Raw genomic sequence first — 25970 nt, 5'->3', positions numbered from 1 at the left:
AACCAGCATAGTTCACATTGCATTAGCACTGCATCAGATTTTGTATAAAAATGACGCCCCATTGACGTGCATTGGATTATTGAATTCCGTAACGCAACGTGGTGCAGATAGAGGTTTTCAGGAGGTACGGGAATAAATTACAGAGAGACCTTATTGCGTCACGGACGCTATGTCCCGTTCCCTAGCGCCAAAATTAATCCAGATTGGCAGGTAGAGGTGAAAACTGCAGGGGACGAACAGAGGATGGTTCGGTAAATTATTCAGGATGGGCAGATTTGTTTATCAAGCAACACTACATAAAAATATACTAAATATATATCCTTTTCTCCGAGCCTTGGTTGGTTGACGCTCCAATATCGGTACGGAAAATGTGTGTGTTTATGTTCTTGATTCGAATACTGTGTGACTTTTGAAATGACGTGGTGTTTGTAATACAAATCAGGTTATTTTAGCTCGTAGGTAGTCCCCTTCACAGCTTCATAGAAAGCGTAAATAAATAAATAAATAAATAAACGTAGTCCAACTCCACTAAACTTTTAAGGTTATTTGTGTGGATTTTTATTTTCACTACATTCAGCGTTGTAAATGTAGAGAAAACTAATACAGAAAATGTTTTTACATCGTTGTTTAGTTACATAAATAACACCCGCGTTGTTTGCTAGCTGTGTTTTACCGGAAAGAGAATCGGTCATGTAGTGACAAATACGTGTCTGTAAACAGTGCACGCCCGGTGCTCGTTCAAAATGTGGTGAAAGAATCTTTTACAGATCAGGTAGAAAACATTCCGCCTCAAACATAAGGAAGAAGAAATCGGTTGTCCTGACATGCTAGGACACTTTTTTTTGTATAGATAATACACAGCATACGACCAGGTGCACGACCGCCATCAACCTCCCCCCCCCCTCTTTCTTACACAAGGGTAACTACTGCTGCAGACTATGGTTGATAGCTCTGGCAATTATCTCATCTTGCAAGCTGACAACCCTAGAAACTTTCCGTCTCTTTTACCGAAGAATGCAGCCTATACACTGGACAAATAAATATGCCTATGTGTTATTTAAGGAGGATTATTTATTTTTATTACTTCAGCTCACTTCTTTTTTCCTTTAGAATGCATGATAACTTTCAATTTCTTTATCATGTCAAAGAAGTATAACTTATAAGTTATAACGCGTGTACATAAGTACAGACGTCTTTTTAAATACGAAAATATGAAAACTAAATTACATTGGAAATCTGTTGACCAGCACCTTGAATTACAGGCTACTAAATAGGTTAATTCTCCCTTTTACCATTAATGTTGATTATTTTTTTAATAACAATTAATTAAACTAGGAAAATAAACTGAAAAGATATGGTATTCTTGGAGCCGCCCTTGATTGCAGAATGCAGTCATTGTATTTTAACACCAGAATCGGTCGAGCCCTATTGTTAAGCAACATCCCAGAACTATTCTGGAGTGATTTAAGGAAAACACGGTAAAAATACTCGAGGGGGCTTAGGCCTCGCCATTTTGCTATATCAAATAATTTGATACCACTTGCAATAAATCTTTCGTGAGAACATTCTGCGGCTCGACGTAGCATAGGACTTAGCTTTGGTTAATTGTCGAAGTCAGCACTTGGGAACTGGTGTGGGTATCATGACAGTTGTAGTCACCCGCGCGAAGTGTTAAGTTTTTTCCTCACGGCGCTTACAGGCTAGAGCTAGTTAGTAAACACGTGGTTACAAACAAGGTACAGAGCGTCTGCAAGGTATGATTTATGGTTTGACACGCAGAAATTGAGATAAATAGTTAAAAATGTTTATTTGACCCAAAAATGGGAAAAATCCAAGTTGGTTTTGCCTAATCCACTTCAAGTCAAGATGGTCGGGGTTCTCCTGGAACGCCGTTTCAGTGAGTTATCACCATACATCTTTCTTTAAATGATTCATACAATGGGGAACTTTGATTTAATACGGTTTTTTTGGACGTACGCCATTGCATTTTTGCACTGTTTGTCATAGAAAAAATTCAAGAATGCAAATTAAGAAATAAAAATGAAAACAAACCCACAGAGTACAAGCCGAAATCAGCTGATGTCAAACAGACAAACCCAATGATGAATCTAAACAGGCATTATGGACAAAACAACGACGATAGAACAGACGAATTTAAATATCAGACATTACAAGAATTCCGTGGAAGGAATTTAGCCTTGAATAAAATAATAGCAGTACAGACGAACACAGAGGGCAAAAAACGACGACGAGACAGTTTCAACAATAACAGTAAATGCAGGCAGATAACACAACCTGGACAACGCAGCAAACATACGAACACAACGATGAAGATGTATATTATGGACAACACAACGGCAACACCGTCAGAGTAGCTTTCCTAAGACCTGCTTAGGTTCATAGTTGGGTTTATGTGTTTGACATCAGCTGATTTAGGCTTGTTTTATGTAGGTTTGTGTTTTCAGTTTTATTTTCATGACTAGAGGCATGCATATTTCGCGAAAAAATTCCGAGACCAGCTGAAAGCTAAAACACTGTAGAATCGTCTGTGTTTCGCGTTTGGTTCCTTTTTTTCTGGTACATGTCGATTGTTACAACACCAACCACAGTAACCCAACGCGGAAGCAGACGCGTCCTGAGTGGTTCAGTCAAATAAGGCACCTACTTTTCTCACAGACGGCTGCCAATCACGGGGAATAAACCTCTGTTGCAAGTATACCTTGTCGCAGTCTAATAGGCCTTCAGATTTTTTTTTCGCGAAAAATGCCTGCCCCTATTAATGACAAATAGTTAGGGACCGGAAAAATTCGCGGGTTCAATGACCTACAGGTTGAACTCCACAGTTCTACGAACATTCGGTCAAATGTCACCCACTCATTGGCTGCTGTGTTTTGAGACGTCCCAGCGTAGCAGCCTGTGATTCGATACAGCTTTGGCTGGGTGTTTCTAATTGGCCCAGAGTCCTCCAGTTGAGTTGTGAGCCAATAGCAGAGGCAGCACTGAGGTATAACTATTTGTATTTTAGCCTATCGCGAAATGAATTCGCGAATTTTTCCGGTCTCTACAAACAGTGCAAAACTGCAATGGCGTATGTTCTAGATCAGCAGACGTGTTGTTTGGCAGAGGCCCGTGCTGTCGGTTGCTCGGAGCAGGCCGAGGCGACCACTCGGCGTGAAAGCAGCCCCGGCAGCATTAGCCGATCACGCCATGTGTCGCGGAGAGGTGTGTTAACTCACTCGGCACTCCGCAGATGGAGCCGGAGCCGGTTAGCGACCGCGTAATGGATTGGCGCTGCGCGGCGCGTCGCGTGACCAATCGGCAGTCGCGTGCGGCGGCGGGGTGTGCGTGCAGCCGCAAGTGGCGCGCGCGCCGGCACTGCGGGAAGTGCTGGAACTACCTCCCGACCGACCAGCGTGCAAAGTATCACACGTTCTCGTGCTTTCAAGCACGCCTCATTTTGCATTGTTTCATATACAACTATTGTTGCTACAGCTATAATTTAGCTTGTAACAAATATAATAAATTTTCAACCTCATTATTATTTAGAATAAACTGATAAGAGTATTTTTTCTTAAAGGAGATTAGTTGCTTTAGGTGAAACCGTTAATGTATAAATACATACAGTTATCTTATATCTCTTTACAGTAATTGCGGGTGACTTTTAAAATAAAGAGTTTTGTGTATGAATGTAATATGTGTTGCCTAATGACCTAAACAGTACGGCAGATATTTTAATTAAATTAATTGTTTAAATTCATACTGCCACATCTAAGTATGGTATCAATCATTGCCATATTTCATTGGCATGATAAAAAGTGTAGTTTTTACCAATAAAGAACTTATAAAAATATTTATAAGAATTCACACATACGTTATATAAGCAATTAGTAGTAACAAATATATTTATAGAAAACTCACCCTAGGCAGCCTGGAGACATCAAGCTGGTGATCATCTCTCACCTGCAGCTTCTCAGCCTGAATAAAACAGAGCGTATGAGCGGAAGTACCACTTTCACTGCTTTTTACCAGCAGGCTTGTTATTACACTTTCACCATTACCCACAGTGAGTACAGTCACGACTAGAACCACCACACTGAGAGTTGCTGCACTCGTTGTACTTTCATTTTATATTGTTGTGTTTTTTTAATAATAATACATTTGTAAACCTTTGTTTGTATTTGGTAGCACGTGATATTTTCTTTAGTTTTTAACTCACAGCTCACTTGCGTCATGTACTAAAATCAGTTTACAAATAGATTTTTTTAATAATCAATTTACATTGTGGTTTTTACATACTTTTTTTTACTCTTCTTTAGTAGGCTACTACTATTTCAGATATTATTAAATCTATTTTGGTTGGTTAAAACAGGCTTCGAATTAATTTAGTTTATGTTTGTCATAACTGTAGTCAATGAAGGGAATGCAAACAGTCTAATTTAAGAGTAGTAATTACAACAAATTATTGCGATTTAATATTAAAACCAACAAACATTTTATATGTTGTTGCAAAAAGAGTTTCAAGAAATGACACTTATATATAGAATGATACACAATTATGTGCCATTATTTTAAGCAAGAAGTCAGCCCTTGTATTTATATGACAATTTTTTTTCCGGCAAACAGCTCTATTTCTTTTGGGTTTTCATCAACAGATTAAATGCTGAAACAATTAACAATAAAATATATCAATATTTAAAATGTATCCTGGATTCGAATGGTCAATATTATTACTTACACTAATAATAGCAAATAATAATATAATAATATAGTTTCAATATTTTTCATATTTTAATAATTTACCAATAAAGTTACAAATATAACAAAAAAAAATATTTTTTAACATTATTCACGTTTGTGTATTCGATACTACTTATAAATCTAAACTGATTTTCTCAAAATTTCTCATACTTTTTATATGCTAATAACCCGAGGCTTCGCTCGCGCCAATTTCAGGGCATTGCTGATATTGTACCATCGTAAGACAAGTATGTGAATTATTGCAAATGTTTTAAGAAAAGAAATAGTCGAAATAAATGGTCAGATTTGTATAAGATTAAATTCATAAAAAAATTTTGAGTTTGAAATTTTAAAAGTGGTAGTGCGTAAACCTTTTTAATTTTTAACGCGCATTAATAATGTAGATTTTATTAATCTTAGTTTAGAGTGCTCAGAGATATATTTTACCTTGAGAAATCGCATCTACCTCCTTTTCATGTTATGAGGGAGCCAATTAGAAATTGGTAAAAGATGCATCTAATTTACTTCTATTAAAATAATGTAATCTTTTACTTGTCCAAATAAATTTAATTTTATTGTGTGCACACAAATATTAAAAATAAAAATCCCCCTGTTTCACGTTATAACAGATAAGTTACTTACATTATTTTAAGATTTTTGAAAAAAATATTGCTGTTTTATTTTTAATATTAAATACAGGTATAACAATTCTTATCGTAGGTACGTGTTAGTAGATAAAAAGAGCCAATGATCTATTAATGAAACAAAACTTCCAAATATCACCCGTCGCTTTATTTCATCTCGTGTGTAGACAAAGCTGGAAAAAATTAATAACAAAACATGGTAACTTATTAGTGGTGCTTAGTTTCTTACCTTCCCCTTGATTTGTTCCGTGGATATGATTTCTTTGATAAAACAAAACTTACTCTCTGTTCACTCTCTTACCTGTTTTATTTCGAAAAATAAAAATGTAAACTGCAATATGCACTTAACTCTAAATTTTGTCTTAGTTTCGTACCTATAGTTGTAGTAGAATTGGAAAAGTGCATTTTTCTTCTGAAAACTGAACCTAACACTTTTACATTTCATATAATTTGAATTTGGTAAAAAAAAACTTATGTTTGGTTAAATAAGTTGTTTATTATTACTGAATACTTTAGATCCTGATTTATTAGTTTTGGAAATACGATTTTTTAAAATAAATTTAAATGTACCTCATATGTACTTTCTCTACTGGTCAAATTTCAACAAATGGGGAAAAAATACGAGACATTAATTTGTACGCATGTTGTTCAGGATTTGTTTCTTACCTTTAGCTCTTGTAGATGCGGTTGTAGTATATATATTTTCTTCTTTAAACCTAAACTAGCTCTTCTACACCTCTAATGAGTGGAGTTCGTAAAATGGTAAAAAAAAATTAAATATGTATTTAGTTTTTGAAATGTTACGAGGACTCTAGCGACGAGGATGGCCAGCCAGCCGGCGCACCTTCCTGCGGAGATGGTGCGATGCAGGTTGCGCCCATCCCTCCATTACCGCTACACGTCTAATTCGATTAGCAGCGGCGCCTAGTTAACCCCCTTTCCCTTCCATAGCGCTTAGCCATTGTGCCCGGAGAATTCTGTGTGGCTCCCGAGGATTCGGCACGTTCCCAGAGCCCCCGGTCTGCGTGAAGTGGCGTAAATTGGACGCCATTGTTCTCGAAGCTTCGCGTGTTCAGTCGGGGATTCTGATGACGCGGCACTTAGGAGGACTACGATACTTTTCCAGGGGAGGACATGGAAGGTGTATAAATGATAGGGACTGACATGCGGATGGGAGTGAAGTGAAGCGGGTGAGTAGTGACCCCTTGGCGAGCGAGCCATAGCGGGCGACGAGCGACGGGCTTTGTGCGCGAGGACTGGTGCATCGGGGAGCGTATCATCCGAGACTGTGTTGTGTGCGCGGCGGACGAGTGAGTTGTGCGAGGCAGTGTGTTGGGACAGAGGTGCGAGGTAAAAGACGAGCAGTAGGGAGAGCCACTGTCAAGCCGAGCGCCCGTATGGAGAGTAAATTGTGGCCCTTATGACATTTAAATTACTATGACATAACGAATAATGTAAATATTAGGTAATAAATATATCTCAACTTAATTAGTTTGGCTATCCTTACCGGACCCTTTATTCCAATCGTATCAATATGATTTATTATTCTTACCCCAATAGCTCAGGTTTTTCTTTAATAGTTTCGGACATTAAATTATTTAAAAGAAAAATAAATTTAAACCAGTTTCATTCATTTAAACAGTCAAAATTCAACAAATAAAAAAAATACAGTACAGAAATTTATGTGCTTGTTTTTCGGTCTCAGTTTTTTTTTTACTTATAGCTCTTCGCAAGTATGCTTTTTTCTTGCTAAAACTGAACTTTCCCTTTTTTTACACTCCTTATGGGTAGAATCTCGCGAAATGGTAAAAATGGGGTTGGTAGTTTTGGTATGTTTATTATTAATACGAAATATATTTTCTTATACTGTATTAATTTGGAGAGTGGAAATTTAAATTTATGTAATCTAGTGTTTGGTGATGTTGAGTCGCACAGGCAACTCCACGGTGATGATAGCCGTGAAGTTCCTGTGCTTGCCGAGGCAAAATAATTCTGCGGTGGTTTACAATTGCCTTCTGTGGGATAAAGTCAAAGGCGATATTACGAACACCCAGTCCTGAACCCAGGGCCAGTAATAAGAACCCGGGACCCTGGCGTACCATCCAGACACACTAGCCACTAGACCAAGCGGGCGGACAAGCTAGTGATTAAGTTAAAAAAATACCTTACTAAAACAAAGAATTTAATAGAATTATGTTCAGAACTTCTGAGTTATGATGGCACAGACAGACAAAAATACAGTCAAAAAAAAAAAAAAAAAAAACTATGTTTTTGGGTTCCAAATAACGCAAATAGCAGTTTACAACGTTTTTTTTTAAATACAAGCAGTGTACAGACTATCAACCTCGAGCAGTTTTATTGTCTATACCATCGGAGGATGTTTCTTCCATACGGGGGATCACAATTAAAATTTGAACAAAATTCACATTGAACCGAAATTACAGATTCACTCTTAGCAAATTGCAAACATAAAACGCTTTACGCTCAGGAGTCGCCATCTTGCGTAGGTGGCGCTGCAAGCGAAAAATAGACAAAGCAGTATTCGCGCTTGCGCTTATCTAAAACTGTTTGAGTTACTCTTTAATTGTGAAATAGAACCAACATTCTACAACACTTACAGTTGATACTATTAAAATCAATTTTACTAACATTATTTTATGGATATACTGTACATTATGATGCTTAAATACAAGATCGCAACACACATGGTATGCGCAAAAACCGCACCAATGTGACGCATGCGCGCTTGCAGCATTGGCCGGCGGTAGTTCGTCAGCAACGCAAACCACGCATGCGTGCGGCGGAATGCACTGCCGCAGAAAATGGTGTGTTTTAACATATACTGCTAAGAATAGCAACCATTCCTCACATTAAACATCTTATGGCAGCAATAGCATTGTTGTGAATCTTTAAAATTATTTAGCTTTATCCTTGAAGAGAATGTAGCAGCAAACCATATTATAAGAGAGTGAGATAGTAAGTGTGTGTATATATATATATATATATATATATATATATATATATATATATAGTAGAAGTTTAATAGAGTTTTCAACAAGATATTCCGAACGTTGACTTCCAAAACATTAAAAATTGACATGGTCTAAACCCAGAAGTCGAGAAATAAATATTTAATATTTCACCTTTATGTATGTCGTTTACACAAAGTCAAGCTGGAAGAAGCACACCTATTAGGAATCTTACAATACATAACTGAGTTTGTAACCCCATCGTCACCCCATTCAAAATTCGCCGGCCTGAAGCTGAGTAATTATTTAATAAACATCCTCCTTCGATTCCTCAGTGAGGGCCGGCGGCGGGAGGGGTAAAGGGGAAGATCCTGTTCCGCGAGTAATTGGCTGCCATTCTGCGAGAACCCTCTCTGGGCGACTCCCAATTCTCACCCGCGAGGCATCTGTTCTCGACACGCTCACTCAATAGGCAAACCCCCCCCCCCCCCCTTCTCCTCGAGGCTCAAATTGGCCGCGAGAGAGTCTGCCCTGCAACATTCCCCCTCCCCCCTCTTTCTCGTAGCTCCTTCCCCCGCGTCTTTGCCAACCCCGCCCTGGCCAACCAAAACCGTTCCACCAACACTTGCCGCTAGACCACCCTTCCACCTTCGATCTTGGTGTGCCGTGGCCTCTCTCTGTCTTATAGGATTTCTAATGTAGGATTATATCTTTGCAAACATCACAAAACCAACACCTTCAGATACATCCCCTTTACTTCCTCCACCAAGAACAGATGTATTCATCTGGTTGATACTCAATAATCCCTCCTGCACTTTTGAACTAGTGTAACTTCAAGTTTTTTCGACTGAAGAAGAGTCAATTATCTGGATGCACCGAGAAAAGGAAAGTGCTGTTGCGGATTGGAAGCTCTATCAAAGGTTAATCACGAGGAAACGTTGGATAGAGTTAAGAAATTAGCTAATCCCAGACAACTCCCCTAAAGTATATATATTTTTTATTCATCAACAACCGTAAACAATGTCAGTCAATAATTGTCAGCGTCATCCGATACTGTGTGAGCCACGCGTAGGTATTCTGATGTTGCTCGAAGTACTTGAAAGGTAGTTTGCTTAGTTAGAATTACATTTATATAAAGAAAGAACACAAAAATTGCCTCTTTAACTAAATAATCACAAATAAGTATTAAATTAAATCTGAGTAGTCTGATTTCAAAAAAAAAAACTAGTTGACATCAACATAGTGTTCACACATATCGCTACAGAGCAGTCGCTTTTCTGTTGCCATGACGAAGAGATCTGCTTACAGTGAAAACTATTTGAATTTTTTTGGCACAGTTTAGAAAAATAATCCACACAACTATGTTGGCATGGTTATAATCATAAAAAAAGAAACAGAAAATTGGAATAAATTTCGTTTTAGTTTAAAAAATTTGAGAGGCCTGCAGTGAATATAATGGTTATCTCTCATTAACTTTGAAGAAAAAGTTCCATTTTTAATGGTGCTGTATCATGATTGTTGGGTTGTTCTTTGGGAGTCAGTTTACAAGCTTCATTCTTTTGAGTAGGAAAACATTTTACTGCATCCCGGAGTGCTAGTCGTGATGTAGGAGGAGATGGTGGTGGGGAGAGACGGGGACCGTGTGTCGGGAAAGTGGTCTCTGCTCACTCCAGATGGCTTGTTCTGCTGACGGGAGCTCTCTGCTGGGGGGGAAACGGGGTTGGGGGAACTTGTGGGTCGCTATTGGCTGCTTCTCCCTTTCCTACTCCCTCCCACCCGGACAATATCCCTGTTTGCCCGGCTCCACTGAGAGGGTATATTGGACGCCGTGCGGGGAGAAAACGTGTTACAACTTCTCGCCGCTCCAGGGTGTCACACACAGCTGGTTTCATGGCGGCTCTCCTGGGCCTGCATCTACTTTGCTCGCATCTTGCTGACTCCAGACTTCGACCGATTCCTTGCCCGTAGCTACGTATGCACTGTTTTGAATCTTGATGGAAGAATTTACATGGTCAGGGTCATCAAACCGCATGGGTGCTTCTGGGTTGGAGGCCACATCGACGGACTACCATTTGCTTTCCAGCTGCAACAAGATATGCCAAAATGTTGGATTTTTAAAACCTCCAAAACAGACAAGTCTAAACTCAGAGTTTGAAGCATACCTTATACGTAACCTTATAATTAATAATTGGGTGGGCACTGAAATCAGTTTTTTTTATACTACACCCAATAAATGCATTTATGTGAGTGGGTTGAAGATCACAGGTAGCGGATTTTTCCAGTTTAAAATGAAAGTTGTAGGTTGTAAAAAACGACGTGTTCTTAAAACTACGAGGCTTTTTTTTTTTAACAATCCTTTGGAAAAATTAGATGCCGACATGGTGCTCATGAATTTTATACATGCATGGAGCTGGAATCGAACCACTGTCCGCTCGCCACATCGGCGCGACGCCTCAGTGATTTCGGCTGCCGATGATTCTCGTGGTGAATTGAGATTAGTCGTTTATATTTATTGGGGATTGTATTTAACGTGATTGCATTAGAGGCCACTTGCTGGGCCTCAGTCTTCCTGCACCCTTTTAATATAATTTCTTTAATATTATATTTTTTTTCTTTTAAATATTCAGATATGTTTGCCGTATTTATTTAAGCCAGTCATAATTTATTTAAACATTTTAATATGTGTAGTTAATTAATTTAATATTTTGTTTTGGGTTTGATTCAGTTTTCTTTAATACGTAATATCGATACTGTTCCCATGGACGGCTACTGGGCGCGGTGTCGTCGGCTGCTAACTTGACGTCACGATCGCCGGACGAGGGAGCGAGGCTTGTCGACTGCTGGCGGTGGTGGAGGAAACGTCGCCGGACTGCTCCGCGCGAGGTCTCGCCGGGAGACGAGCCAAATGCCTCGGGACATGGAGAGGCGGCCCGTCACCAATTGTGCACGGACTGGGGACTTAATTTGTTGGGCACAAATGGGAGTGCCTTTGCTACGGATCGCCGGTACCTGCAAGGTAAAGAGGCGACATGTATATTTGGATTTGGCCCCCGCCAACAGTGTTGCACATTTTGGAGTTTCACAGCAATTTAGCAAAATTTGGTGACTTAAATATTCGTGCACGAATTCCATCTTGAAGACGTCTGTTTTACGTGCTTTTAAAGTAATATGAAAAGGCCTACGCTTCGCCCGTTTTATGACTGGTTATAAAGAAAACTGGAGAAAGTTTATAGGGCTTTTTGAGAATATTTTAAGGAAGTCAAATTTATAGCTAAGCCCTTATGATAACGGATTTTGCTTTTATGAGACCTGGCATGTAGGAACTTCTACTTTAAGGCAGTGGCCCGTCTTGTATACGGTGTTTGCGCATACGTTTTTGACCTCGCTGTGCTGTTGCGTAGGTCAGGGAAACAGCTGTGATTATTTACGACTCTTAACAAAAACGTATACGTTTAAGACCTTGAACTTTATTAATTTCTTATTTAATATTTTACGTAATTATATAGTTGTATTTATTTTATGTATGCTTTTATTGTAACTAGGCCCTTTGGTATAGGATTTTTGCTTCTGGCTTATATTACTAGTTACATGGTATCAGAAATATTTAAATCTATAATTTATAGGTGTGTTGAAGGTAAAATTTTGTATTGTATATTTAACTATCTATAGGTTTGGTATGAGACGTACTGGTAATTGACATATACGCAAAATTGTAAATTCATTGCCATACTTTGTATTATGTTGAAGGCTATTCTAGTAAACCTCTCTATATGCGTTTATTTTTTTTTTTAGTATTTAGTTACCACAGACTAGCCCTCAATTTGTTTGCTACTTCTTTATGTTTACGCCCGGCTACTTGGGTAAATAGTGATTTTTACATTTATTATTATTTAAAGTTTTTTAGATTTTTGTGTGACAATATAAAATTTACCCAGAGTGTGTCAGGGATGCAACCCCTCTTTCTTCGGGGAAGGAAGGCGGGTTACACATTTAACGCAAGGTTATACCCTTAGACAAAGATGAAACTGTATTTGGAGCAAGGAAGTGAGGTTCTACTCGCGCGTGTCTCACTGCGAGGGAAGTAGTTTAGGCTCTGTCTCACGCGAAATGCTGATTATTTATTTTTCTTGTCATTACTATTATGTCACAAGCATACTGTAGGCGGGGCCGCGAGGTGGGCCAGAGGCCGGTTGGCTGGTCCGTTGGCTCCCGGGTGGGGCGCGGCCCATTGACGCGGCGCATTTCTTGTCGCTCTCTCTCTCTCTCTCTCTCTCTCTCTCTCTCTCTCTCTCTCTCTCTCTCAGCTTCCCGTTCCTCGGCGCTTTTTCATTGAACCCTCAGTCCATCTGTAGGATTCTGCGGGCTCCCAGAGGCCACTGTGTGGAGTGGCGTAACTAGAACGCCATTGTTCTGGGAGATTCGGGCTTCTAGTCGACCCTGATGACGCGACATGTCAAAGGGGTGCGAGACCATTCCAGAAAGGGACTCAGAAGTTTGAATACAACGATGTCAGCCTCTGAGGGAGGAAGTGAATATTGAGCAGTAGGGAGAGCTACTGTCAATCCGAGCTCCAATGAGGATTGTAAACTGTGGAATAAATGAAAGTGTGATTAACTTTTGGACAGGCATTTTAAATATTGTAATTTAATTAATATTGTAAATAATAAGCTAACAAATAACACTGCAATTTATTAGTTGTGCTACCCTTTTCGAACCTTTATTTTCCTGCTTGTAACAATTACCTGAGGATTTTAATGTAAATTTATGATGCAGTATTTTATCCTTGCCTAAAATATTTCTATATATTTTACTAAATATTGTTACGAATGGGAAAACAGGTTCATATGTATAACCAATTTAATTTTTATACAGTTATATTTGATAATAATATTTGCATTACTAATTAAATCACCACACTTAATGTCTGTTCACAAATCACTAAGTAGTTTCCAGTCCACAGTTCACACTCACACTCATCACTGGAGCTAGGCTCAGCAGTGGTTCGCCCCTTACCTCGTGCCTGTACACACATAGTATCGCTCCACTTGGTCACACACACACAGTTCCGTCGCTCTGCGTCCCACCGTTCGCTAAAAAAAGGGGGGGGGGGCTGCCGTCCTCCTCGCCAAACGCACACTTCACTCACCTGTTGGAACTCGAGGAACTACCGCGAATTCCGGCATCGCCGCTTTTATACCCTTGGCAGTCTTTCTGAAACCGACTGGAGTGGTTGTGACGTGTCGCGTCCTCCCAGGCTAACCCGACGCTCGAAGCATCAAGAATAACGGCGCGTTATTCACGCCACCCCACGCGACTAGCTGTGCAAGCCCGCTGGATTCCCAGGTCACTCAGGGACAGATAACAGCGCCGAGCAAGGAAGGCGTGGTGGCAAGGGGGCGGGGGTAGCGAGGTTAGGCCGCTATAATTCCCGAAGAACTGCGCGTATGACGTCAGTGGCCGTGCGGGTCCACCAGGCACCCGGGTACCTGGCGCGTGTCGTGGACCTGTCTCCCGCGTTCGTAAAAATATAATCCACTAGCTGAAAAAAATTGACGCCACATGTTTATTATTTAGAATACATACTTGCGTGACCTTAAGCAGATCTAAAATAACATAATTTATATCATATATATGTTGAGAACATTTGTGATCGCAGCAACAAACATAAGAGATTTTACAGGAAAAGCCCTACAATAATTGGAAAGACAAAAAAAAAAAAAACAATCGGCGTGCTAAACCGAGCAAAGCACCAATCTGACGATATCAAGATCCTTTAATCAGCGCAGGCTAGATAGTTCCTTTTAATCTTCCTCTGCAGTCCGACCCATGGTCTAACAGCGTAATGGTGTTATTGTGTCCGGGGTACCTGGAGGGTAATTGGCTTGTGACAATCGGGAGTCGAACAATGGCTGCAGGGAGAAATTGAGATAATTAAAAAAGATTTCCGGAGTCGATAACAACTGCACTGAAAGCACTTCGCTCGCACACAGCCCGAAAGTGGTTATAGACGTGAGGACGAAATTGAAGAGACTTCGCTATGTTGACCAACATGATAGTTCCTCCGACCATAGAATTCGTGAAAGGGGAGCCGAAAGCCGTCTGACATATTGGATTTAACGTAAATTTGAACTTTGACTAGGCAGCAATGTTAGCCATGAACCCTTATTTTGAATATTTGAACATACTTTAATCTTGAAATAATATTACTTTTATACGTTGCAACAACTTTGATAAATTCGAACTAAAAAACAAACAAAAAAAAAGCGTTTAAAACTCGATTTATTTGAGTGCTTTTTCAATCGCTTCAATCTTTCGCAATATTTGAGTCACCAGCATGCATCGTATTTAAACAAATACTTAAATAATTATAGAATAAAAGTTTTCCTCATTAAAATCAGTGAGATATAATTATAAAATAATCAAATAATATTTGAAAATAAAAAAAGCGAAAATAATGATTTAAATGTATTAAGTTTAAATTATTTAAAAATCTATATTGGTTCCATAATTAAGAACATGTATAAGTATGGTTTACATTTGTAGGTAAGTAACGTAAACAAAAAAAAATTAATGATACGACAGGAAATTTTTCGTTATACTAGGCATAAATTCTCAATTAGGCTTCACAATTAAGGCATAGGTACCTACTATCATACTTTATATTAGACAAGAGAAGTTCTTCCTCTCTATTTCTTAGCCCTAAAATAATTTGCTCGTTTGTATAATCTTATTTAGTACGGTCGTGTCCTGCGGTTATTCCGCAGGAACGCCATCCCGCGTTTACGCTCGGCCGCAGTTTCGCCGGCGCAGGCACTACACGCGGCGGTCGCCGTCCGTCCGTAAAACTCGCGCGTCGCTCGAACACGCGCGACGCCGCGACCATAACCGCCGCGCGCTCTTAACGGGACGCCCGTGCACCGTGCACCGTGCGCAGCAATAACTGTTCCGAAACAACCGGCGGCCGCGCGTCCCGGCCGTAAACAAGCTGAGGCCAGCACCCGTCCGCCGCGCCGCTCAGCATCCCGCTTTTACGGCCCGCACCTAACCCGTCCCCGCTGGACTCTAGCTCGGCGATGGGACTAGGCGAGAAGCCCAAGATGCACATCAAGTTCTGTCCCTTCCCGATTACACCCGAACAATTCACCTTCGGCCAACTTCGGGATTTGTTTTATTTTTGCGCAGGAAAAATGAATTCAAATATTAAAAGTGGTCGGTTAGGTTAGCTACATTAAAACACTTTAAAACACTATGGACGGTTAGTTAGGTTAGTATAGCTACATTAAAATAAACAGAGAAATATAAATATATATAAATAAACCCGAGGTTGGCCGAAGGTGAATTGTTCGGGTATAATCGGGCAGGGACAGAACTTGGATGTAGGGGAGGACGGGGCAAGTTGGCGATGTTAAGAGTTCGTCATTTTTTATAATTTTAATTTTGGAAATACGATTTCCTTCTTTCCACACACGATTAGAATAGTCTTTTATCGTGGTGTAACTACATGGAAAAATCTATATTTCTATATTATCTCCAAAATTCTGCCCTTTTAAAAATATAATGCAAATGTGCCATCTTGCCCCGTTACCGGGGCAAGATGACTTTGACTACGGGGTAAGATGACATTTCTGCACAAGTTTAAACATATTTATTCTTAGAATGCAAACTAATGTAAATTAACTAATTTAACATTGCTACATGCTTTTTTTACATATATGGCATATTATTAAAGGCTTGGTTTGTTGAAAATTACAATTAATAGTTAACTTACATAACTAATTCAGAGTTGGTGTTTTTATAAACAATAATCGCAAACAAATTTTCCTCCTTCAAAGTTCGAGCAGTCCTCATGCCACCATATGTGGCATTTGCAACACTCGATCCAATCTTCTGATGGAGGGTCGACATAAATCTCATCACACACAAGACACTGCACTTCGGATATTTGAGCTGAAGTCATGCCTGGCGAAAGTTGGAGCTTCTTGGATTTTTCTCGAGAATCGAACTTCAGTTTCTTAGTAACAGTTCCTTTTTTTGCATCTCGAGACTCATGTCTTTATTGCTTCAAACGTTCTTGTTCTATCCTCTGAGCTTTTCTCTGAACCAGCATCGCTTTCATGGGTGAGCTTGTGATGACACTTGCACATTGCTTATGACTTATCCTTTTTCTCACATATGATCTTTCTTTAGGCAATGGTTTGAAATCGAAAACACTTCGGCACAGTTTTGGCTCAACAGGAGTAGCATTTCTTATAGGCCCTATCTTAATGAGAGTAGCATTTCTTGAAAGTCCTGGCTCAACGGGAGTAGAATTTCTTGAAGGTCCTGGCTCAATGGAAGCTGCGGGAGAAGTATTTATTGAAGGTCCTGGCACAATCGGAGAAATATTTCTTGAAGATCCTGGTTTAATGGAAATGTCATTTCTTGTAGGTCCTGGCTCAATGGCAGTAGCATTTCTTAATGGTCCTGGCTCAATGGAAGTAGTTAATTAGAATTTTTGTTTAATGAAAGCCTGTAGGGCATGAACAATTAAAAAACAACTGTAAAAAAGCACTTGGGGCAAGATGACGAGTCGTCATCTTGCCCCAGTCAACTTGCCCCGATCAGCAATGTTATTAGTATTGGATTTTTTCGCTAGGAAAAAATATAAAAGGTTAACAATATATAGTGGTTAAGAAAAGTATATTGTCTAAGGTAATAATGTGTGGCATTGAATAACCAAATATCTTACCTGTTTGTCCATGAGATATTACTTCGAAGTTCTTGAAAATTACAATACGTCAGACCAAATGTACGAACATCATCTAACAAACAACTAAATGGTGGCAGCGGCTTCACTGTGCGATTCTTTAGTGCCCACCAGTGTGGAGCGCTAGTAGTGTCTGTTAGGTGGTGCTATCTAATAACATGACGTGGAACTAAGTCATTCGTCGTTTTGCCCCGCTCGTCAACTTGCCCCGTCCTCCCCTACATCTTAGGCTTCTTGGACTAGGCCCGCACGAGTTTGGAAGCCTACGGTTCACTTAACCACGATCAGTCCCCAAACATTTCAGAGATCCACAGAATTTTTTGCTTCCAATTTTTTTTTTTAAATTTATTCTTCCTGAGAAAAAATCTAAAAGTAATTTTCTAATAAAAATATACAAATTTAACAGATGATGATATTGATTTAATATTTAAGTAGGGTTTTAATCATAGGGTAAATACATGCATTAATTCATATGTGATTTTTAAATTAATATATTGTTTTATCAATGTAATACTTTATCTTAACTAAAATTTGGCCACTCTTAAAAAAATAGCGTTTAAACTAGTTAGGTAACTTTAGTAATATGTCTTTTTTTCATTACATGGATAATATAGTTAAAATACTACACGTAGCGTAAATAGACTAGTACCACTCAGGCACAAGCTTGGTTTTGTGAGTGTTGAATTTCCTGAAAAATTTAATGTGATCAGATAAGTCATGTAAAATAAAAGACTAATAAGAAAAATATTAATAAAATTTCGACGTTGGCTCGAATCAATTTAGTGGTTGGAATAAAATCACACATCAATTTGCGAGATTTAATTTTTCACAATTTTAGAGTATTTGAAATGTCACTGACGTACTATAATAGGCCCAACCTTTAAGTTTTTTTACCATCATATAGACAAATAAAAACCTACCCTTCCGGATGAAAAAAAGAACTAATTTTTTTCCAAGGATTTTAATACTTAACCACAAATTAACTTATTAGTTCTGTGCCCCGGACTTAAACGACACAATGTAAAAACATTTTTAATTTTATAGTTGAACAAGTTTTTGAGTCATGTCCAAATAGTGTTGTATACTTACGAACGAAACCGGCCATGGCTATTTTTCGCTATTTAAAGTAACTAAACTTAGTGCACTTAGAGCACAAAATTTCATCATAGACACGTTTCCAAATCTATTTTTAAAAAATGGACAAGCTCTCCTTTACCCTCTGAGTTCAGTTTTGCAACTGAACTAGCAAACCAATATTTCACTTTATTTACTTTCACCTTGACCATTGATGATTTCCTGGAAACGTGTGGCCCAGGATATCATTTTGCACGGTCCGATTAAAGAATCCTTGGACAAATAAATATAACCTTGTATTGATGTCGTGTACGCAGAATAAGATGTACACATATATCGTTTTGGGAAAATATTGAGCACAAAGTTGCATCGAAACAAAGGCAAATCAAAATTTTAAAATGTGTTTTTTGTCCTTTTCCTTTTTTCTTAACCACTTTGTAAAACCGAATTGATTGCGATATTTGTATTATTTCATTGGATATGGCAGAATTATTATACAAGGATGTGATTTTCGCCATGTTAAATTATTGGAACAAAACGTTTGAATGTCGTTTGAAATTCGAAAATGCATTTTATTTTTAGTTCCTAACATTTTCACTAATCATTCTGTAAAAAAATTCGTTCTGTAAACTAATAATTGTAATGTTTTTTACTAGTTGGAAGCAATTATGCCAAATGAAGGAGTATTTGTGCCACATCGTGATAAATATTATAATATTGAACTACATTCACTTAAAATTGCAAACTAATTAGCTTAGAAAACAGCCTTGACCGCGGCTGACATTAAATAAACCCCATCTTTTATTAAACATCCTCGGTTGCTTTATATTCATAATGATTTCCGGAGACCCACAGGATCAAGTATCAGCTAGTATCAAATAACCAAAAGGTCGGCAACAAAAATAATCTAGGATATCTCTCAGGGAAAACAGTCTCGGCTAGGCTACGTTATTAAAGCACAAAACAAATTTACGTCACAATAATTTTAAAAGCATCTGCAAACCGATAAAAGCCATTGCATCATTTACCTAACCAAACATTTAAACGGTAATTTCTTCTAAACAACTTGGAGTATTAAAAGTTTTTTAATGTTGTGATTACGAAGACGTTTAGGCCATAAAAAAGCTTGTTTTCATATTTTTGGTTGCCTTTGTTTCGATGCGCCCCTGTCCTTTATCTCCACCCCATTCTGAAGCTACAATATTCACACAAAAAAATAATATTGCAAACATATTAATTCATTATTGTTAGATTATAAGAGACATATTAAAAACACTTTCTTTTCTCTGCATATTATATTTATTTATGTATCTATGTATAGAATAATTAAACATTAAAATTTTCGTGAAAACATTTATAATAATTCGTACGTTTTTGATCCTTAAATTAGTTTGAAAAATGATATATGTTCCTCAAAAAAAAGTGAAGCTTAGCAGACATCTTTGACCTAGACCAAAACTGCCCCCTCCCCAAACAAAAAAAAATAACAAGCCAGAATTTAATTAAGTAACACGCCTAACGGGGCCAACGAACAGTAGGTTTCCCACTGAAGTTGTATGCGTCGCTAAATTGTAGGAACAAAGATAGTAACTTTTTTTTTATATAATTATACGTGCAAGTCTGAACTTTGACGAAAGGCGGATAAAGTTAATAATGGATCCAGTGACAAAAATATAAAATGAAATGCTTATAATATACCTAGTTGAACAGCCGTGAGGATAACGACTAGAATATAACTTTTAGAAGTTATACGTCACAGATAGAGCAAAATGATATTTCAAGGTTTCACAAATATGTTAAACCTTGTACAAGTATGTAAGTATGTACAAGCGTACATGCGAGTGTAAATATACGAAAGTGTATAAGAACGTGTTCAAGGTATGCGACAAAACAAGTATTCGAGTGAGCAAGTGTGCGAATGCGCAAGTACAAAAGTGTGCAAGTGTACTCTAACGCAAAGATGCTTTCGAGCAATGTTGCTGTTTTCATCTGTGTTTTCGGCAAGTGATTTGAAATTTGGAATATGATGACTTAATTAGCCTCCAATAAAGCAAACAATGGAGGTTACCACTGTAGGCTCAGAAGTGTGAAAAACATGGCGATGGAAATCATGCAAAGAGTCTTACAGTTGTCTAACTCTAATGTGTACGTGGTCTATCCCCTCCTCTTCCGTTGTGTTTGTTGTAAAGAAGTTTCACTTCAAAAACAAAATGGGCATACAAGAGCCCAACATTAAGGGCGGGAGTGCTCGGACAGAAGGTAGTGACAGTAGCGAATCACGATGAAGGACGTAGGCCTACACACGCGTCTCGACACGTAATAGTAACGCTCCAGGCAACAAACAGTCTCCTGTAAGAAGTATAACGCGAAACCAATAGCTGCCCCAGCTAACACCACAGTTCACTAGCGGACTGACTTCGAATATCCTGTAGAAAGGCCAGTGGCGGATCCAGAGGTTCACCTCGGAGGGGCACTCTAGGATTTTAGAATAGCCACAGAAAAAATGTCTTAAAATTACTAAATTTGTATTTAATCTACTCACACTACACATAACATCCAACCACCAGATTTTATGATCCTACAAGAAATTCATTAATTATATTAAAATATTTTATTGATTTCAGAAACAATCATTTTTGTCGGCAATATTAATTTAGCAGACAACTGGTTTTTCGGGGGGGGGGGGGGGGGCACTTGCCCCTGGTGCCCCCCCTTGGATCCGCCACTGAAAGGCGGTTGATATTTCAACCAAACCGAAACAAAGCTGATATTAATGAGTACTAGAGTGTCTTTCGCTTTATTTTGTAGTGCAGAGTAAATAACGCTCAATGTTGCCAGACTGGTACCATTTGGCTTGTTTTCATTATTAATCTTATTTTTTATACCATCGTTAACTATACTAGTTTTAAATAATATTTTTAATGTTAATGTTTTTTTTAAATTTTTCTTATACTACATAATAAACATTTTTCGTTATTCTGAAAATAAAATTCAATACTAAACGCGAATTATTTTATAGGAGGAACTATTTGTAGCAGTCAGTTCCTATTTATTTCAAGGCATTCCATTAAATTAGGTAGGATGCTCAAATAAAGCCAATTTTTTAAAATATTTAATTATATAAAAATTTGTTGCCAATAACGGTTGAAAACAAGATGTAGTCGTTCAGTTACATCTCCTTAGAAGTAAAAATAGAATATTATCAGATGATGCTCTTGATTAAAAACAAAAAATAATTTATATTTCCAAAATTCTTATTCCTAATTTTTATTTAAATTGAAACAAAATTCTATTCCATCATAAATTTGTTTATAAATATTTTGTGCTCTATGGCCTAAATCTCTGACAGCAGAGCATATACAAAACTAGATACGCTATCATCGGCATCGCTTCACGATGCTTGATTCGTCACAACCGTAGAGTGAATGCCGATGCAGAGTGACATCAATTAAATTTATAGTTGGGTTGGATTAGCGGTGGACTCAAATCCGAATTTCTCGCAAGTGGAAAACTTTGCGGACGTTTCCGCGAGCGGGTGCTCTCCTCCAACCATTCATTCTGCTGCTCCATCCTCACCTTTATCACTTGCTATCGTCTCGAACGACCCTGAAGTTGACACGACGTAAGCCGTTATTAAAACATCCGACTTCAGGCTAAGCGCTTTGATCCATAGACTTTAAAAATAATTTCTTATTTTGGGCCTGAGAATTCTTTCAGGGAACTTTTACTAGAGTGAGATTCCTTTAGATAATAAATCACGTGGCTACCGGAATTCTTTTTTAGACTATTTTTGTGAAGCCTTTAGAGTGGGCAAGACAAAAAAAAGGGGTAAAAGCTTAAAAATTAAAATTCCATTAAAACAATTTATGCATTGTCTGTCTCTTACTGCACAGTTAAAAAAAATTGTAGGCCATTAGAAAATGTTTGAGGTTTCTCACTATTTTTTTTAGTTACAAGTTACGAAGACTATATTACCAACATTCATTTCAGTCGGTGTTCTGTTTAATTTCCCGCGAAGCAGCAACAAACACGATTTCACATGCATGCGTGAGTTTACTAAATTTTACGTCCACTCTGACATGGCATAAGAGAAATAAATTTAATAAACATACAATATGCTGTCACCTGAACCGATGCAACATTATTTAATTAATTAAATGACTATTTATGCACACTTTGGTGATTACAATTTCAGCATGAATGCAAAAATAAATCGCATAAATTTTATACAAGCGTCAATGACATTAATCATCATGAAACAAGATGTTTATTCCTATTGAACCTAGAAATATTACGAAGCATGATTTTAGTATAACAATGTACTTGTAACCAATCACGTAAAATCATATTTGTGAGTTTTATGATTATTTGATTGATATATATGATAGGTCCAAGAAGTTTCCCTCAAATGTATGTAGCAATGGAAAACATTAAATATACACTTCCAGAGTGACTAAATACCATTAGAGCACACGATATTTCAAATACATTTCAGAAATGTGACTCTAGATCTTGACACATTTTAATGTATCTGCAACATCTCAGTAACATAGATAACATGTTTGAGCTGTATCGGGAGTAAAATGCCTAATTTCAACTGCTCAAAAAAAAGTTTTTTTGAATATAATTTATTAATTTTTTTTATTTATCAGGGGTAAATTTTACACAATCTCTTAATGGCTCTGTCACACTGTACTTCTAAATGGAAAAATTTAACTTATAACATTTTGCATTTCTTTAAATTAAAATATTTTAACTTAAATCACATTAGAACTCGTCGCATGGTAAAATGAATTTTATGCGATATTTATTAGCCATAGACACATCACACATAATTTACAACTAAATAACTTCACATATGACGTTAATAGGTCTCCGTGTACTTCACCATTTTAAAGATTCGTTGTGATGTGAATGTCCGGCAATTCCGTTTTCGTCCGGGCACGATTTAAAATGCTTGATTATGTCAAACATCGAACATATTTTAGAACCAGTAGTGCAAATCATTTTTGTGATATATATTAAGTAATCTAACTTGTTAAAAAAAATCATGGCGGGGCTAATGACGTTTTTGGTGTCGTCATAACCCTCCATCACTACGTGACCAACATATTGGCAGTTGTAACTGAGAGCTAGTCCGGTCAAATTAGACAAAAAAAATAGGGGTGAGGTTACAAAAATTCGCACCCAGCTGAAAATTTGTAGGATTGTTCAAAACACCATTATAAATTAAATGTGAAAAGTCCTCATCGATTCGACACCTGGAAAAAAATTTACTAGGGGTCAAAGGTCACAAAAACGGGTTTTTCGCAATTTTCAGCAAAAAGGTAAGTTTTATCATAAAATTAGCTCAGACAAAAATTGTAGATCAGATAATTATCTACAAGAAATGTCTAAACACATTTTTCCTAAGAGCCACTGTTTTTGAGATATAACGATTTAAAAAATTGAAAGAGTTGTAATCGTCATAATATGTATTAAGTACACCACTTATATACATCACTGAAGCTGCAATACAAGTAAAAATATCGTTCTATCGGTCAGTGTAACGTACACATATAAAATATTATAAATATGAGAATTTCGGGTAAAAAGAAACCCAGTCCCTCATTTTATACGCCAGTGTAACCTTGAGCAACCGGGGTTGGAATTTGGTCGACAATACATTTGAGCCTGTTCAAACTTTATTCCGGCGCCGGAAAAACTGCTAAACACAATTTTTTGCAACTGTAAAACGGGATGTAGTGCTAAATGTGGTTGCAAAAAAGTTGGACTGTTTTCTTCTGTAGCATGTACAAATTGTCAAGGCCGGTCATGCTCCAATGTTGAATCACCAACAATTGAGGATTCATTTGAGGCTAACGAAGAGACACACTATGTGTCATTATTGGAGCAATTTACTTGCACCCAAGATGAAGAAGATGAACAAGGAGAAGAAGAAGAACAAGGAGAAGAACAAGAAGAACAAGGAGAAGAGGAAGCAGAAGTATCAGAGAATTGCGATTCCGATGGATAAATTTCCCTATTTTTTTATTTACACAGCTTTGATCATTTTCAACCCTTGCCAATATCTTTAATTATTCAATAGTTTCAAATTAAACAAAATCACAACAGATCAGTGGAATAGGCCTACCGGGGAAACCACATTAAAAAAAGGTGGCGTGCAAACGTGTGCATATTATGATGATTACAACTCTTTCAACTATTTGAATCGTTATATCTTAAAAAAACGGTGGCTCTTAGGAAAAAAAAGTATTAAGACACGTTTTATAGATTATTATCTGATCTACAATTTTTTTCTGGGCTAATTTTATGATAAAACTTACCTTTTTGCTGAAAATCGCGAAAAACCCGTTTTTGTGACCTTTGACTCCTAGTAAATTTTTTTCCAGGTGTCGGATCGATGAGGACTTTTCACATTTCATTTATAATGGTGTTTTGAACAATCCTACCAATTTTCAGCAGGGTGCGAATTTTTTTAACCTCGGATGTCTAAATTGACCGGACTAAGCCTGGACGTGTGAAAATGTCTTCGTTAGGAAAAAAAAATATGAGCGAGGCTTTTAGTACTCTCCAGTGATTTTTAACATATAACCTTGGTAACGAGCAAATTCGAGTGTTCTCATATTGCAAATAAACTTATAATACGTAACTTGAACAAGAAATTCAACGTAGAATTCTTAAAAAAATAAATGCCGAGCGCGATAAATGTACGCAAATAGAGTTTTTAACTATATTTCTGTACGCGAATCATACGTAGTTTCCGCACCCGCCGCTAGAATTTGTTGCCGGTGCAGCTATGTTGACTATCGAATCATTTGGTTAGTAGACCGGAATTTTAAACTAAATAATGAAACGGCTCCGTAAAAGCCAAAAAGACAAACAAAAATTTCTAAATCCCGGATCTGAACCTCATTTTCGACAAGAAATTTTATTAAAACACTGTCCATCTTATTAAAATTCATTAAAAAGTTAATTCTATATAGTTTTAGTTTGTCTTTGTGAACTTTGGTTCGCGTCATCCGCCTTAGATGGCAGCACCGTGGTGGTTACACTTTTCCGTTCCTTGACTTCCTTTGTGTTCACAAAATGACTCCAAAAATTGCTGTATATCGAGAGCTAAGACGTTACACACAAATTGAAAGCTGAATACGTTAAAACATTATCTTGTCCAACTGAGCACCACGAGGTATGTTCAGCCACGAGATCGTATTTCACACGCAGACTGTCCTGCGGCAATTGCGCGCAAGCATACACGCACACGGGCGCACTTCAGGGCTGGCGCATGAATAATCCCGCGCGTATCAAGCGCAGATATGGCCTCTTCCCGCGCCCCCGTATCAGCGCGTTTAAACACGCGACCGCCCCCCGATTTACCGGCCCTGGGTGCCGCCACGCCGCCAGCTGCGTCCCCGGATGATTCAGACGCGACAATTTGTCTGTGTTATCACGTGACACACTTGTTTCGCTCCCCGCGAACCCACCGCTCGGCGAGGCCAATCGGCGACAGGCAATCCCATTTGTGCCTGAAACGCCGAACGGGGGCGTCACTTAACGCACGGCGCGTGGTTTTACGAGTCGTGTAAAAGTTATAGTTTAGATAGAGATATAACCATAGCGCAGACCACAGTGGTGCTTAAAGTCTATACTAAGATATATCGGTAAATGTTTCTCTCTCCCGACAACCACCAATAAATATCTCGAACGGATAATCTCTCACTATTTCGCTCTGCAGATTCAAAACAGTTTATTTATGACTTCCATCCAAGCTTGCATTTGAGGCACAATATTTTTTCCCCT

General features: G+C 38.0%; 1 protein-coding gene across 2 annotated transcripts in view; it reads right to left on the bottom strand.

Moving 5' to 3' along the window:
• The window catches only part of LOC134530438 (delta-1-pyrroline-5-carboxylate synthase), a 185585-nt gene that overhangs the window by 137004 nt on the left and 22611 nt on the right, over nucleotides 1-25970 (bottom strand). For both annotated transcript variants that reach the window (XM_063365255.1, XM_063365256.1), the window contains exon 2: nucleotides 3919-3975. In XM_063365255.1, the coding sequence (XP_063221325.1) occupies nucleotides 3919-3975 (57 nt within the window). The remainder of the gene's footprint in view (nucleotides 1-3918; nucleotides 3976-25970) is intronic.

This window comes from Bacillus rossius, chromosome 3 (assembly GCF_032445375.1).
Source record: "Bacillus rossius redtenbacheri isolate Brsri chromosome 3, Brsri_v3, whole genome shotgun sequence".
NCBI classification, from domain to species: Eukaryota; Metazoa; Arthropoda; class Insecta; order Phasmatodea; family Bacillidae; genus Bacillus; species Bacillus rossius.
This window is presented reverse-complemented; position numbering and strand designations above follow the sequence as displayed.